Raw genomic sequence first — 17,204 nt, 5'->3', positions numbered from 1 at the left:
GGGGGTGGAGAGGGCAACGGGGCACATTGTCGGTGCCCGCCCCCGCCGCGTCAGTGGGACTTTACAGCTGCCCCCGCTAACAGTGGGCAGCTGCAATGTATTGGCCATTTTCACTTCAGGAGTCCCGGAGTGGGCTCCTAGGTTCCCAATGCGGCGCGAGCTACAGACTCGTGCTGACTCTCGGAGGCACAACTGCCCCGCTGGGCGGTGGGCAGCTGCCACGTGTGGGGGCAGTAGTATTGTGAAGATAACCCATGTTCACCGGTCTATGCCCCAGCTAATATGATCAGGCCCAAAGTGATGCCCAGGGCACTTCATGATGGGATTTATGCTGTGATTATGCCTGATGCTCCAATGGTGTCTAATGTGATGTGGCCCACTTCACGCCATAAGACTAATGTGTGTTAGGCCTAATGATCGCGCTTAATGCTTCTATACTGAGGTTTATGCTGTTGTGTTTTTTATATGCAAATGCAGGAGGTGACTTACGCCCCAGATTGTGCCTAATGTCAAGGCACGATGTTCTAGGTGCCACTGTGTCTGCCCTGCGGTTCTTAGGTCTAAGGCTTCATAGGTTTGTGCCCCACCTGAATATGGTTGCGCCTACAGTGTTGAATATGCCTATTGGGACGGGGCCATTTACTAATGTGCCAAATGTTTTCCCTGTTGATGCCTAGCTCATAGGTGTGTGCCCACTGTTTTCACGCCCTAGGTGACCCTGACTAATGTCATACTAGGATGATCTCAGGTAGTTCATGCCTGACCTAAGGTGTTAGGCCTTATACTCAAGTGAGTTAAGCAAATGGGTTTATTACCCAAGTGACGATGCCAGGAGGTAGTCCTAATGTATTGATGCCTGGTTCCACTGTACTGCCTCACGCTAATGTGACTTTGCCTATGCCTAACCTTTTGTTTCGGTTTGTACCTAACGTCACGCCTAGTGAGTTGCCCATACTTTTATGCTAATGAGGTTGTGGCCCACTCATAGTTTTTCACCTAATGTTATAGGCCTGAAGGGTTCTGATGCCTAAAGAGTTTTACGGCCTAATGTGTTATGCCAAATGTTAATGCTCTCTGTCTTTAACGCAACATTGAAACTGACGGACTTACCTTTTTCATTTATGCTTTTCCCTTGTCCCTCGCAATGGTTCTGGCAGCGGCCCAATTGGCCCTGCAATGTAAATTATCCCCCTGTAAATACTGCCCTGGTGCCAGTTGGCGCAGTGTAAAGTACTGTGATTATTATCCTGTGTTGACAATACAAAAGTTATTCTTTCACCAAAACTGGTGTGGTCTCTTTTTACAGTGTGTCTTGTGTGTCGCCTGTGTGTACGGCGTGGATGCTTTGCACATGTCCACTGAAGTTTGGCCCGCCCGCTCTGCACCATGCTACTCCATTTCTAACACTCCTAAACGTTAATTTTAAATGTGGTTTGGGCCAATACAGAGTACACCCTGTGAACAAAGGTTTTTGACAACCCCCCCCCCCCACCCCAACACCAATACTTGGTCAAAAACTTAAACACTGCATGGTTTGTGGGTGGGTGGGTGGCAAGTTCCTTTGATTGATGGCTTTGAGACTGTGTCATCTTCCTGTTTTTTTAACCAAGTGCAGCATAAAATGTTCCTAAGAGCTGGATAGCTCAAATGATATTTGGCGGGGTGGTTACTAGGACTCCATGGTGGCTGGACACTGGCAGTTAACAAACAGCAGGTATTTTTCAGCAAAGGTGGTGTTTATTGTTCATTTCATGACTGTTTTTGTAGAGGTGTTGTTCTCATTCTGTAGGGAATCATATCAACAGGCAGACTTGTGCGTTTTAGGTCAAGCCTAGAGGCAGCTGTATTGGAGTATGCACTTTAAGCCCTACCCACTCCCGCCCATATTTGTTATTGGCTTATGTCATTGTCTTTTGTAAATGCTGGCTTCTGATTAGTAAATATGCTTGTTTGTCCCTCCTTGGTACCACCGTGTCTGCATTTGTTACCTCCCATAATGACTGGACCTTTTACTTGGCTTGTTACAAGGTCTGCATTATAAGTCAGTGAGGACAATTGTCCCCAAATAACAATGGGGACAATCTCAGCTGCTTTTTAGGTCTCGCCTGTCGATGCGCATGCGCATCGAGCAAGCGAGACTATGGGGGCTTATCCACTCTTTATCCACTGCAAGGAATCGTGGCGATTCCTTGCAGTGCCCGTGACTTTTAAGCTCAATGCGCATGCGCATTGAGCTTAAAAGCGCGTGCACGTCCGTCTTGTTTTACCCGCTCCGCCCCCTCCCCTTCCCGCCGTGTCGCATTTCTCCTCCCCCCTCCCCTCTCTTCCCTCCGTCTTGTTTATTTTACCCGCTCCGCCCCCTCCCCTTCCCGCCGTGTCGCATTTCTCCTCCCCCCTCTTCCCTCCGTCTTGTTTATTTTACCCGCTCCGCCCCCTCCCCTTCCCGCCGTGTCGCATTTCTCCAAACAGGGTGTTTGTTCGTCAGCGTCTGCTTGATCTGGGCATCTTTTTCCAGCCGAGTACTTTCCCCCCTTTTTTCTCCACTTTATTGTCCTCGCCCTGTTGATAATCCAAGCACGGGCAGCGAGCATCTAAGCCTGCTTTATTAGAAACTGGCAAATTCTCCTCCACTTCTTCTGTGCTCCGGTTCCTGTATGTGCGTTGCGGGGAGACTGGCCTTCAGAGCACCGTGGACAGCAGAGAGGGCAGAGGAAGTTCATTGTAAAAGGACTCCTAAAAAGCATCCCTCCTACAACTCAAGTTAGAGGCTGGCTTTGACTGACGAGTAGGCTTCCCACTTGGCCAGCTTCCGCCACACATCACCAGTAATGTTGGAGCTGTTAAAAATAGGTAAATCACCTACAGCTAATATTTTTCCCATCAGTTCATACTTGAAACACGAATAACCCTTTTAAAAAGTGTTCTACCGTTGCCCATACGATCCCCGACTGATAAAGTAAACAGACAGAAAAGCGATGCTAAAAACAAGCATTGGCTATGCTGATCTGTCTGGAATTGGCTAGCAGTCTTTTAGCTTTGCCACTGCCCATTTTGCTTTGCCATGGTTTTTATGAAACATTGTGAGACCAGCCAAGACTTGGCCGATATTAAAAACGAATAATAAATAAAAACATATTTGTGGTTCTCAAAGAGAACTGTGCGGTGCTACAGTCGTTCCTGGCACTGCAGCGAACTAGTTTTCTTGTGTTGTGATGTGCTCCTTGTAGAAGAGCAGAATGCTACCAAAGCACTTATTTTCGCAATTTAAAAAAAAAACACATCCTCACCCTCAAACGTGCACCCTCAACTCCTCACTCACCCTCACTCTCACTCACCCTCACTCAGCCTCAACTACTCCCCCTCACCCTCACTCACCCTCAACAACTCACCCTAACTCACCCTCACTCACCCTCAACACCTCACTCGCCCTCACCCTCACTCACCCTCAACACCTCACCCTCAACACCTCACCCTCACCCTCACTCACCCTCACTCTCACTCACCCTCAACCCCTCACCCTCACTCACCCTCAACACCTCACCCTCAATCACCCTCACCCACCCTCACGCTCACCCTCACTCACCCTCAACACCTCACCCTCACTCACCCTCACCCTCACTCACCCTCACTCACCCTCACTCTCACTCACCCTCAACCCCTCACCCTCACCCACCCTCACTCACCCTCAACACCTCACCCTCACTCACCCTCACCCACCCTCACGCTCACCCTCACTCACCCTCAACACCTCACCCTCACACAGTGCAATAAGTCTCAGACCATTTCAGTTAGAGGTTTTAGAAATGTTTATAGCTTTTTTTATTTGTAATTCATTTGCATTGGCTACAGGAAACAAAAATGCTAAACATTTACAAAAAAAACCCATAAACAATTCTAAAAGCACTAACTCTAATGGTGCGAGACCTATTGCATTTCCAATGCTTGTTGTATTTGCAGCGCGCCCACACAGGACAATAGCAGGCGCTTCTCCTATTTAGAGTTATGCCACTCTAACTTTAACAGTGTCTGCCCCCTACCCCGCAGCACTCACGGTACAATGGCAAACGCTTTAAAAAAAAAAATACTTTTAAGATGAATGCGGCGACCGCTTCAGGTACACCGTGCTTTCTTTCAGCTTTTAATTTTTTTTTAATTAAACTTGAATGCTGATCGCGGCGCCTGCTTTAGGGCCACCGCGCTCCGTTTAATTTTTTTTTACCTTTAATGTTGAATGCAACGCCCGTTTCAGGGACTCTGTACTCTGTCTCATTCTATTTTTTTTTACTTTAATGGTGAGCGCAGCATCTGCTTTAGGGACACTGTGCCCTGTTTTTTTTGTTTTTTTAAAAACTTTAATGGTGAACGCGGCGCCTGCTTCACGACACTGCGCTGTGTTTCTTTTTAATTTGGTTGTTTAAATTTAATGGAGAGCTCGGCGTCCGCTTCAGGGACACTGCGCTCTTCAGTCCAATAGGTCTCGCTTTTGCCAATATTCGACCTATTGATATTGTAAATGACATTTGCTTTTATGATAATGAAAGGCATTGCCATTTACAATGCCAATAGCTCAAAATCTCGCAATTGCGAGACCTATTGCATTGCAAATGCTTGTTGGCTTTACTCATGGAGCAGACACCTTGGACAGATTAATTCTGATCAGGCCTTTTTTGAACTGCGGGAGTCCTTAGTAAAACGGATCAGCAGGATACACTTGCTTTGCCATATCCAGTATGAATAGGTCGGCAGGGTGCCCAACCGGTCCCTCGCCTTCCCTCCTGCCTGGCAAGCATGAGAACTGCTAAAGGAGCACGGTCTCTGCCACTCTTTGATATCACATTGTGGAAGCCGTGGGCTTCTCTGCAGCTCTTAAAACAAAAGTGCTGCTGGGTTATATTGGCAGAGAATCTTTCCCACTGAGAACGCTGTAAGCTTATTGATTAAATGTCAGACCTACAGGTTGTACATTTGTTTTACCCCAACCTGTTTCTCATGTATGGCAAGATAATTTCGACAGGTGACAGAAAACCAAGGAGCTAGACAAATAGAAAAAGGAGACTAAAGAATTTATCAGAAATCCGGGGCTGAGTTACAGAAACACAGCACGGGGTCAAAAATGGCACAGGGTGAAGCCATTGACACCTTTTTTTTGCTGATTGTAGAACAGAAAATGTAGGAAATGTATTTGCTTTAAAGCATACGTGACGTGAACTGATTTTACATTTTGTCTGCTCTGTTTACATAATGACAAATGCATTGTATCCACTTTACGAAGTCTTTATGTGATGGGTAAATTATGGCTCTTGATGCTTCTAATCCCTCTCAAGTCCACTCATAGATCCTGCCTGCAAATGTTGCCCCTGCTTTTCTCCATCTCTAAGGAAAACAGACATTTGGCTAAAATAAAATTGAACACAAATGCCAATTGCACTACGCGTTTGCCGATAATGCCATGTATCAATAGATCTTGAGGGACTATAAGCAGCAAATCCTTGTTGCACGCTGCCAGTATTATGACGGCATAATCCTCACAGCATCTATCAAATCTAAAGAAAAATTCAAATCATTAAAAGCCTCTCCTCCCCTGAGGTCTACTATCAGATATTACCTCTTCAAGAACTACTCAACAGTCTTTCAGATTTCTTCCATGCGAAATTTGATATCGTTAACTCAATTTGTTCCACCTCTCATAGTATGCATATGGTTCCTGTATCAATTTGCCATTCTAGCACCCACAACCAGTCTCTTCTCATGCTGATCAATTTCTCTCCCCTGGAACATTTGATCTTTCAAAAAATATTTCTTTGCACTCTGGTTCTTTGTTCAATCACCCTTTATTCATTCAAAATTCAGACCACTTACATGTGGAGTCCCTCAGGGCTCTTCACCGAGCAATAGCCTTTTTAGGTTGAGCCTGAGCAGTACATGCGCTGCTCTGTGAGGCATGCTGTATTCGAGGATGGACTTGAAGCTCTGCCCATTTTCCGCTCAACTTTTCAATTGGCTCCTGTTACTGTTCTTTCTAAATGGTTGCTTCTGATTCATGAATAGGCTTTGTCGCCCCTCCTTGGTACCACCTACTCTACATTTGTAACCTCCCATGAGGACTGGCCTTTTAACTTGTGTTGTTACACGATATGTTTTTGTTCACAGTCTTTGAGCACTATTTTCTTTAATGATTTTCTCATATTGCAGTGACAACATGCATTCCTGCAAGAGTGCCTGCTTTGCCTCCGGGCGCCTCGGTTTAGGTTTCAGCACTGCGTCCGCTTTTATTTAAAAAAAAAAAAATTCCCAGCAGCGTGGCACTCTTTTCTATAGTGGCCATACACCTTTTATTTCCTTAGACCTTTCTTTATATGGGCTGGCTTATTTAATATTTTTTGTTTTACGGCGCTCCATGCCACGCTTTCGTATTAATGGTGGCCGCGCACCTTTTTTTAGATGCTGCTGGCCGTATTCAGCTTTTTGTAAAGCTCAATACAGGAAGCCACAAAACAATTTTTTTTTTGTTCGAAAGCGCCCCATTCCGCGCTTTTGCTTAAATGGCGACCGCGACCCTTTCTTTAGAGGTGGTGACGTATTCACTTCCTCGGCGCCGCTTACACAGCTGAGCACTGCCCTTTAACACATGGGCCTCCCCACCACAGCATTTCCCTCCCCACCCCACCCTTTCAGTGTGCTTGGAGTGAGGTCTCGCATTTGCAAGAGTTTGAGCTATTGACATTGTAGCTGACAATGCCTTTTATTTATGTGTTGGTTTTCAAAACAAATAAATAAAAGGCATTGTCATTTACAATGGCAATATCTTAAACTTGCGCAAATGCGAGACCCATTGCATTGCAAATTCTTTTTTTTAAATATCTATGTTACCCCATTGGACTCTTTATCAGGTGATTTGTTTTTTCTGTTCTTTGCCCACTAACGAAACCCAACTCATTGTAATGATCTTCAGGGACACCTCCTTCCTACAGAATAAGTTTAAATATTGCACGATTGCCATCCTCAATTGAATGAATACTAACTTACTCAAACTTAAATAATTGAAGACAGAAATTCTGATCCTTGGGCATCCTTCCCTTGAGAATTCCAACAGGGGACCCTCGGAATTGGGAGCACCCGGCTCCGGCATCATGAGCCAATCATCTTTGTGTCATTGTTAAGACCAACCATCTCTTTTGAACTTCACATCTCCAAACTCATCAAACTCATCTTCTCTTGCTTATTTTAACACATATCTCTCAAAAAAGATCCTACTGATTCTCTTTCTTCGACACTTATTATTGTAGTCCAATCTCCTGTAATCTCTAGTCTGGATTATTGTAATTCTCTTTGTATAAGTCTTCCCAAAAGGCATCTTAAGTGGCTTCAGCTGGTGCAGAAAGGGGCCATGAGTCTCATTCACAACATCAGGGAATCTGGCATCTCTCTTCCATCTCACCACTCTGCACTGACTTCCTATAGCAAAATGTTGTAGGCATAAAGGCCTGTGCCGTAGAGTAGTTCAACTGAACGGGGACAAACCGGAGGTCCTGGTCAAGGGGAAAATTCCACATCTAAGGGGTCCGAAGCACAGGCCTCACTACTTAGGCTATGTCCCCGCCCCTTCTACAAAAGTAAAAAGCTTGAGTTTCTGGTTAGATGAAGACTTGTCTATGCGTCTCCAAGCAGCCAAAGTTGCTTCATCCTGCTTTGCCGTTATGAAGTTGGTGAAAAAAATGTATTGGATTATTCCTCATTTAGCAATAAGGGTGCTAATTTTGATGCTCATTCTTTCCAGACTGGACTATAGTAACATTTTGTACCTGGATGCGGATAAGGCAACTATCCGTCGCCTTCAAGTGGTGCTAAATGCTGCGCCTAGGTTCCTTACTCACTCCTCAAGAACGACCATGGCTTCCCCCATTCTGTGGGAGCTACATTGGCTACCACTCAAACATAGAATACAATTCAAAGCCCTATGCTTTATGTTTAAAGCCAAAGCAGGCCTTAGCCCTAAATATATACAAGATTTGGTCTCCTTGTATTTTCCTTTTTGAAACTTGAGATCCGCTCGCCAGGGACAATTCTGGGTACCAAGAATACAGAGAGAATGATTGGGTGGTCACTCCTTAGCATATCTAGGTCCAAAACTGTGGAATGCCTTGTCTCAGCACATGAGGAGGTGTACCTCACTAATACAGTTCCGCAAATTCCTAAAAACATGGCTTTTTTAATGGTAGTGTCGTTTAGCTTTGCCTCTGTAGTGCTTAGCGCCAGGAAACCCGATGGGTAGCTGCGCGCTTTACAAATGGCAAATAATAATAGCAGTACACTTTTCTGGTCCAGCCTATCTGCCAATTCTCTTCAGTAAATACTCCTGCAATATCGTTAGGTTCTGATACTGCCAGCCTTCTGGTTATCCCTTATATTAGCATTCCAGAAAGGGTGGCCGCTAATTTCAATTTCTCAACGCAATGTTCTGAAATTACCTCCTGCCCTCTTTTCAAACTACTAGGTACTATAGTACTTTCAGTAAACTGATGAAAATCTACTTTGCCTATGTTTCTTATTTACCTTCTTCTTTCATGCTTTTTCTGGACTGAGGTATTCTTTGCAGCAGAATTGGATACTAGTGTGCTTTATAATTGCCTATTGGTTCATTTTCAAATTGACTGATTGGTCTTTATCTTCTACTTACTCAGTTGACACTTTTTTCATATATAGAAAAGTAGAGCAAAGTCAGTTTCCTATATATATATATTTTTTTTTTAAGTTGACACCGGCCTAGAATTTTCTTGCAAACATCTCTGACACACCAACATGATGTATTAGTAAAAGACAGGTAATAAATGTTTGAGTGGTTTTACAACACCTTTTCACAATTTTGCCCCATGGTATAAAAATCATTTTTAAAAACAGACTTTAGCACAATGTCCTTGGTTCGTTTCTTTATAGGCACAGTGTAAACTAGGACAAAATTGTTTTGCCTCATAATTACACCAGGGCAAATGCTCTGTATCCTGTAGTAGAGAGCAACAATCAGCTTGGAAAATGTACCTTAAGTAGGAAGTATCCGTTATGGTGAGCAGCAGTGTCTTGTGATATGCTGGCAGCTTAATAGAATGCATGATGAAGACGTTAAAATTAATTCTGGTAGTCCGATTTACTTTGTTGGGCACAGTGATCTCTACATTGAGTCCCTGTAATACCATCTATGCTTGTTTGAGCTTCTTTCTTCTCAGCCGATTTAGGAAATGGGGATTCAGATTGGCACCCAGACCTCGGTTCAGCATCATAGGGTTCTTGTGTACAAATCTGGTGCCCTCCCCATTCCTTAAAAAATATGTGCCTCGCATGCTCTGGTCCTGCTGTAAACCATACCAAGGCTCCTGGGCACGGATCACACTACATAAAGCTACAGATATCTTCTGTATTTGCAGAGGAACAAAACAATTATGGATATATTTTTTTAATAGTACTAACATTCCTTACTTTCATTTCTTTAATCAATACTGTTTTATTGTGCTTCAAATGTGTTTTTGTTTGATGTCCGACTCTCCAGTCGTCTCTTGTTCCAGCTACATGAAAGTGCTTTGCCACTGAATTGCTTTGTCCAGATAACTGTTCTCTTGTGGTGAGATACTGCTCAGAGCATCACACAGATTGAGGAACCAGCTAGGGCCCCTTCTCTTTTATTAACCATAGGCACCTGAAGTAGGGCAACAGGGGGTGCAGCAGCACCCCGAATATAACCCTGCTTGAGTTCTGAAGGGCAGTGAGAAATAAAGATGCCATTACCTTTTGTTTTCATTTTGTCATATTATCTGGGGGTTTAAAGACAAAGGACAAATATCAGGCTGTCTTCTGACAAATTTCTGCTTATTCTTTCAACATGGACAATTGTGCTATTTTTCTTTAGCTGACTGCAAAGTGAGAGGGTCTTTTCAAATGAACCTTGTGATAATGTTGCTGGTGTGAAAAGAAAGGCTGCCAGATGTATTTTTTTCTCATACACAAGAAAACTAAAATACCCAATAAATGATATGTAAATGCATTTCGAATTGCATTAGCAATTCGGAAGCCTAGTGAAGCACTTTTTATGTAATTCTGAAGTGTAATGGAAACAAAGGGTCTGATTACGATCTTGGCAGATGGGAAACACCATCACAAATGTGACGGATATCCAGTCTGCCATATCACTAATTCCATAGGATATGATAGAATTGTAATATTGCGGTCAGGATATCCGTCACGTTTGTGATGGAGCATCTCATCCACTTAGATTGTAATCAGGCCTAAAGACTTTAATAGGATCAAAACAAATAGAGATACTTTACTTGGTGATGTGCAAATTGCAAATATTCGCTGAAACCTGATTTCCACATATTATTCTTTTGTGCACTCAGTATCAGTAACACTGTGTGCTCCACATTTTGTGTCCATTTCAATGGAAAATGTGCTGCCTGTAAATGACAGTGCTCTGCCACCCCATTCTTTAGTACTATATTTGCGCCAGGACAGTTTCGACTTGTGCCAGGACAGTTTCGACTAACAGCGCGCTCTACAAATAAATATATAACATAACAACTGTGTGCTCCAAACTGCAACACCACCTACGTACTTATCATGAATGGGCGTGGCTCATTTGTTACACTTGTTCTTTGAGTGACGCTTGGATCTTTCACAATCCCTATGAGTTCAGTGATGTAACATTGATGGGAAGAACCCCAATCTGAAAATTGTTCCAACACCACTGAATGTGGCCATTTGACCCAAATGAATACCTTGCTTTGACTTCTCACTGTGTGCTTGTTGCGAGTATGAAATACAGCCGCTGTCGGCAGTAGGAGTTCCTGCGGGGCGGTGACGTGGGGAGGGGGAGTAATGTATGGATTACGGAGTTTAACAGGTAAGTAAACCTATAAATAAATAAAACTAATTTCGTTGCGCGCAGTGCATCACATTTGGTGATGCAGTGCACGCGGCTGATGAAATAGCACTATCCAGATGGAAACCCAGGCCAAACATTACCTTCTGTTTGAGCAGCAGCTACCAGCTGTACCAAAAGAAGGACAAAGGCAGAGACTAGCACTGTAAGGTTAAGTATTCATTGTCATTGATGATCAAGTAAACGAGCTGGTAACTGACTTGGAAACTACTTAGAGTGCCATTTGACAAGGGAACAAATTGTTAAGGGATTACAAAATGTAACCTAGTGTTTTGGTCTGGTTATGCTATTGATGGATTCTGGTGACAAAGTAAAAGGCGAAATGTCCAGTAGTTTGAAGCTATTGTTTCAAAGACTCCTATTTTACGTGTTTGTTCATAACATTTCTATAAAAAAGATTTACTATTGTTTGGTTGGCTGCAGTACAAATAGAAACTCGTAAATTATTCACAATTGTTCAGATGGTTGGGTTTTAGAAAAGTCATGTGTTACTCTGGTAGAGTATGTCTCTCTATAGGGCATAGGTTGTTTAATCTTCTGCCTACAAGTTACAGTTGACCATGTAGTATAAGTGATGTTAGAATGTTGTGCGCTTTTTTTAACATTTCATAAAGATGATGCTGATAAAAGAAAAGTACCATATGAAGTTCATCAATGAGATTTGGGACATCACTTTATAAATGCACTGTTATGCCTAGGGACTGATTAGCTGGAATTAAGGAAATAAATCTGAGACCGTACCTCCGATTGGTTAATATACATAACTCACATAAATTCTGTCATATCCATTTCTATATGAAAAATAATTCATGTGTCACCATCCATGTAAAGTACTATTTTTACTTAGCATCCATTATATATATATATATATATATATATATATATATATATATATATATATATATATATATACACACACACACATACACACATTTTCATAATATTATATAATAATACTTATATTATTATATACCATTATCACATTAGTGATAGCCCTGCAGAAACATGCAGCTTAACATGCCACATGGCAGCAACCATCCTTATTCAGTGGAGTGATATCTCGCTTTTTACTGTAAATATATTTCTTGCTGCATGGTGTAGGTTCCTACTTGTGTGGCTTCAGATTTATCTCTGTAAGGGCGTTTCTCCATTGTTACCAGTTCAGTCATAAATCTCAGATTTCTCTCAGGATTATTTGTGTTTTTTTTTATTTTATTTTTGTTTTAATTTGAAAAATGCACACATGCATTGTATGTTGCTCAAGTGAAACCCCTGCTTGTGAATTAGTACATGCACAAAATGCTTCTTTGCCCAGCTCTGTGCTTCTGATTCCTGTCCAATCCTGTTTCAGTCGAACCAACTGTATTATTTACAGAGTATTTTCCTTTCGTGTGCTTCAGAGATTATAACATTATTAAGTAATATGAATGATGTAAGTTGTGAACCTGGACAGGGAGAAACTGTTGCGATAGATAAAGAAAATAGGGAGAAAATAAAACATATATATTTATAATGCCATATTTCAGGATATTTGCCTAAACATGAACATCCTACTGCACTCACAAAAACGTGTTCTTGGTTCTTAAGGGCAATTGCCTGGCTGACTTTGGTCTCACTAAAAGAAATTCCTACAGTCTTGTTAAATTATTATACTCGTTTCAGACTTTTATGGCAACGCAGCCTCCTAGCCCTCATTTCTTTACGTTTCATTCCTTTTCCTCCTATCGGTGATTAATGGGGGATGTCGAACGTTCGAAGGAGCAGCCATCAGCAAATGGCACGATCATAATTAGTTTAGCTGACGAGGGCCTCTGATAGCACTTGCATCTGGATGGAAAAATTACCCTATAGGGAACTGACTGCTCACCAGGCCTTTTTAGTGATACATTGTGAAACACCCGATGAATCAAGTGCCCCGTCAATGCCAAGAAAGTGCTCCAGCCCCACAGCCAAAGTTATGTCTGCATAAAGCTTTCCATTTCATATGCATCAGAGTACAATTAAAGCCATTGTACATTGTTGGCATGACAACCGCTACCGCTACTGCACGGACCAGGCTAAGTTAAATAAATTGGTTAAAAGTGAGCAAACCCTGCAGTTTATGACTCACTATATTGGTCAGGGAATAAATTACTTACTCGGTTTATCTTTCTTACTTGAGAAAATATTTATGTGTCACACTTTGGGTGTCTTTCAGTTTATTTCTTTATGAAAAGGCATCTGAATTGAGAATCTATTCCAATAAAGGAAACTCATTTTCTGCATGTTAGTATTGGTGATCGCTTTACAGAGTAAGGTATAGAATATAGAAAAAGAGGCTGAAGTGTGGAAATGTGAAGTTTTCTGCCTTCTGTAGCGGGGAAATAATGTACACATGTCTCATCCCATTGCCTTTTCGATTTGTGTTTAAAATGACGGATGCATGATTTATACCTCTGAAATGAAAAAGTAGTTAGAGGCAATACCATGCCTTCCCTTTGTGCATACAAAAATACATTTGCAAAGGCAAAACAAATTATTGAGTTGATTTTTCTTGACTGAGGTAACATTCTGCAAAGTACTCTTGAAGAATCGTTCGCTTTAAAGTGAATTTGTGTATATTTTTCAATTCGTTGTCTACCTACGCGAAACCAGGACAGTAAATACTTTTTTGATAACTTCCATTTTTTACTGAAGTATATTTCAGTTTCAGCCATAAACGCATTTAAACTCACTTCACAGCAAAATTGCAAAATCTTACACGAATTCTAATTCAAATTCGCACAGCTAACTTATAAAAGTCACGCATAGGGAGCTGCTCCTCAAAGATCAGGGCAAAAATAGAGCGACTTGGGTTAAGGGCAGCTTATGTTTAGGTATACATGTATGTTAGGGCAACTTGCTACTTCACATATATGTAAATATAACTGAACATTGCGCGCGTTTACTAAGCTATTGTGTATGGTCTTCATATTATTTTTGTATTTGTTGTACTGGCTTTGGTTCCTGAAGGTGTCAGAGCACTGAACACAAGAAACACCATATATGGGCCCATGAGTTACATGGTTAAAAGCTTGAGATGATAATAGAAAGGTGGTTCTTACAAAAGAACGATCTATACAATACGATCACTGTAAGCGTAGAGTGGTGTGATAACACTGATTCAATGCAGAGGTTGAATTAGGAAAAAGAAAGTAATATGAGGTACACAGTGCAATGGTTGACTTAAAATATATTAATCGTAGCTCGAAAGGGTAAGGTGTATGAATCGTTAGGACTAGTAAATTATAGGCGTAGAAGAGCTTTCAGTCCACTCTGTACCAAATGGGAGGATGTCCGGAATTAATGTTTAGAGGAAGTTTGTTCTATATTCTAGATTGGTGACGGAGTGAGACATAGTAGCTTTCTTGTCGGAGGAAGACGTTTTAAGTCTTTATAAAATCAAGTTGTAATTTAGATTCGCATATTAGAGGTTTTCACCCTGTAGAGGGGAAACGTGTTTGGGTGGGTAGACCAGCGCATTCCGGATCTTGTGGACTGTACATGCTGTTTAGAAAGAACCACAAATCTGTATTGTAGTCATTTAAGACTTTGCATGGTAGGTGACATGTTGAATTTATTGGTATCAGTATTAAACATAGTTGCACCATGGAGGACAGCATTTAGAAGGGCTCTCCAATTGGCTGTTTGTTACTTGGTTACTCCTAGGCACTTTTCTTAACCCTGGAAGTTAAGGTTGCAGTGAGGTGGGTATTTGACGCTGAAAGGCTAGTATATAGCCTGCTAATGCATCTTCTCCCAAACCGGATTGTACAAAGCTTGTATAAGGGAATATGTTGCTAGTTCTATGTCAGAGAACGTCCAGATATTTCAGAGGATATAAAGCAACAAACCATGTGTAATGATTTGCCCCATCGGCAGTGTAATCAGGTGTCTTTCGGATTTGGAGAACTCTGGCCAGAGTTCCTGGTTAATATTGCGTCTGCCATGTTGGCCTCCGAGGTCACATTCCCATCAATATCAATATTAACACACAAAGATAAAAAATAGCAGATTTTTCAATCCTAACTTGTCATAGTAGGGCCCCTCAGTTCTTTCTAAAACCATTCCAGTTCCCTTGCTTCAAAATTCCTAGCGTTTAAGCTTCAGAAGTGCTTTGTCGGGATCAAAATTGATTTTCGTGCGGATGCAGTGCGTGCAGACCTTTTTTAGATATGTATATATTTACAGTTTAATAGCATTGAATTTTATGCCAATAATAGGGAGCATTAGAGCTGAGTATACGTTAACTTGTGTCACACTTGACATCCTGCTGCTTTAGTGAGGTCTGCACCACACCAGTGTTCTTTTGACTTAGTTGGTAAATGACCTAGTAATCTTCTGATCAGAATTTATTTACCAGGGGATACAGGGGTGTGGATGCAATAGGCTTTAAAATAGGCTGTAGGAATGAGGTGGTCTTGCCATGGGAAATTTTGGAAGTAGGAAATGGATTCAGTTATTTTGATGCATATTTTTGCTCGTTTTGGATATGTACAACATATTTGTCTGATATTTGACTTCCAGAATTGAAGACCTTTAACAAAATAACAAAATGTTATTCATTAACTCCAACTTGATGAAATCAAAAATAGTTTCATTGAGGAATCATCCTCAAAAAGTGCAAGTTGAGTCTGGGGAGTGGCTGTGACTCAGGGAGGCGACACTTATCTGTTTGTGTGTGTGTAGATATATATATATATATATATATATATATATATATATATATATATATATATATATATATATATATATATATATATATATATATATATATATATATATATATATATATAATATTACTTTGGGTAGTTTATCATCTATATAATTTTTGGGAGTCAGAAACAAACTACTTCAGTATTTCTTTTCATGAAGCAGTAGTAATTGGATCTCGATCTTAAATTAAAAATAAATGGCTTTCACTGTAAAGGTTTCATACACCTCATCCATCATTGCTGGGTTTATTGCTGGGATGCTCGCTGGTTCCTGTGAAGCACAGCCGAACCTGACCTCATTATGGGCTCTGTGGTTTTAGCCTGTCATTTGTGCCATCATATTGCCAGAACTCCTGTGTTGATTTGTTCTAGCTTTATAGAACACGTGACTCACCCCTGACCTGTCTTTTCCTTTTCAGAGAAGAAGAGGCTCCGGTGTATTTTGTGCCAATTGTCTGACCACAAAGACCTCGCTCTGGAGGAAAAATGCAAACGGTGGATATGTGTGCAACGCGTGTGGCCTGTATCAGAAGCTTCACTCGGTAGGGTGTTCTGTTTTACTGTAGAGTTGTGGGTGAAACGCTTTCCGTGCAGTGCTGGCGGTGAGCACCTCTATTTCGCTTCAACGCATTGATTGGAAATACTTCCTGGACTGCAGTTACTTTCCTAACGAGGCTTTCAGTATTGTCAGTCTGGTATAACATGTTATTCATTTTAGGTTTGTGTAGCCACAAAGATAGGCATGTATGCTATTAAAAAGTTTTTTTAAAATATTTATTTTAATGGGAAACTCCAATGATAATTAATATTATGGAATGTAGCAATTTAGGCAACTAAGATTCTACTGGAAGAATACATAGTACTGTTTTCAGTTGACATGCTAGTCATGCTACATGGACATAACGATAAACTATCCATTCTGTCTTTTGCATGGAACCAAATGGCCATTAGTTAATTTAACTCCTTCCATGCTCATGACGAGCTGAGCTCGTCATGAGCCACGGCGCTCCGGTGCTCATGACGAGCTCAGCTCATCATGAGCCGTGGAACGCTTGCATGCGGGGATAATTTCCCTGCTGTGCTGAGCGTTCCACGGGAACGGGTGTGGTCATGACGAGCTGAGTTCATCATGAGCACAGGAGCGCCGTGCCTCATGACGAGCTCAGCTCGTCATGAGCATGCGGGCGCCGTGCGCGCCCCCAGCACAGCGGGAAAATAACCCCTGCAGCGAAGGGGTTAAATGTATTATAGAGGTTATTGACACACAGTCTATGATTGTATCCTTAAATCTGAAGCTTTTAGAATAGCAGCATGCCCAATCCTTAGCGCAGGTCTTTTGTGTAGCCTGTCGAGGCTATTCTGTGAGGGTTGTCTTTAAGGAAATGGAGCCCTCATTTTAAGCAATAGAGATGTAATTAGTGTCGTATATTTTATGTTGAATCATTGGATTGCTTTGAGGACTATCCTTCAATATCCCAATGCTATCAATGTTTAATGCAAGAAGCAGATCGACATGTGAATAATGCAGGAGAACTCAGTAAAGG

At 41.7% G+C, this 17,204-nt stretch overlaps 1 protein-coding gene across 3 annotated transcripts in view; it reads left to right on the top strand.

Annotated features, from left to right (window-relative positions):
- The window catches only part of TRPS1 (transcriptional repressor GATA binding 1), a 580,664-nt gene that overhangs the window by 539,384 nt on the left and 24,076 nt on the right, over window positions 1–17,204 (top strand). For all 3 annotated transcript variants that reach the window (XM_086966135.1, XM_086966136.1, XM_086966134.1), the window contains exon 5: window positions 16,080–16,202. In XM_086966135.1, the coding sequence (XP_086822261.1) occupies window positions 16,080–16,202 (123 nt within the window). The remainder of the gene's footprint in view (window positions 1–16,079; window positions 16,203–17,204) is intronic.

The sequence above is a fragment of the Lissotriton vulgaris genome, chromosome 4_1 (assembly GCF_964263255.1).
Source record: "Lissotriton vulgaris chromosome 4_1, aLisVul1.2, whole genome shotgun sequence".
NCBI lineage: Eukaryota > Metazoa > Chordata > Amphibia > Caudata > Salamandridae > Lissotriton > Lissotriton vulgaris.
This window is presented reverse-complemented; position numbering and strand designations above follow the sequence as displayed.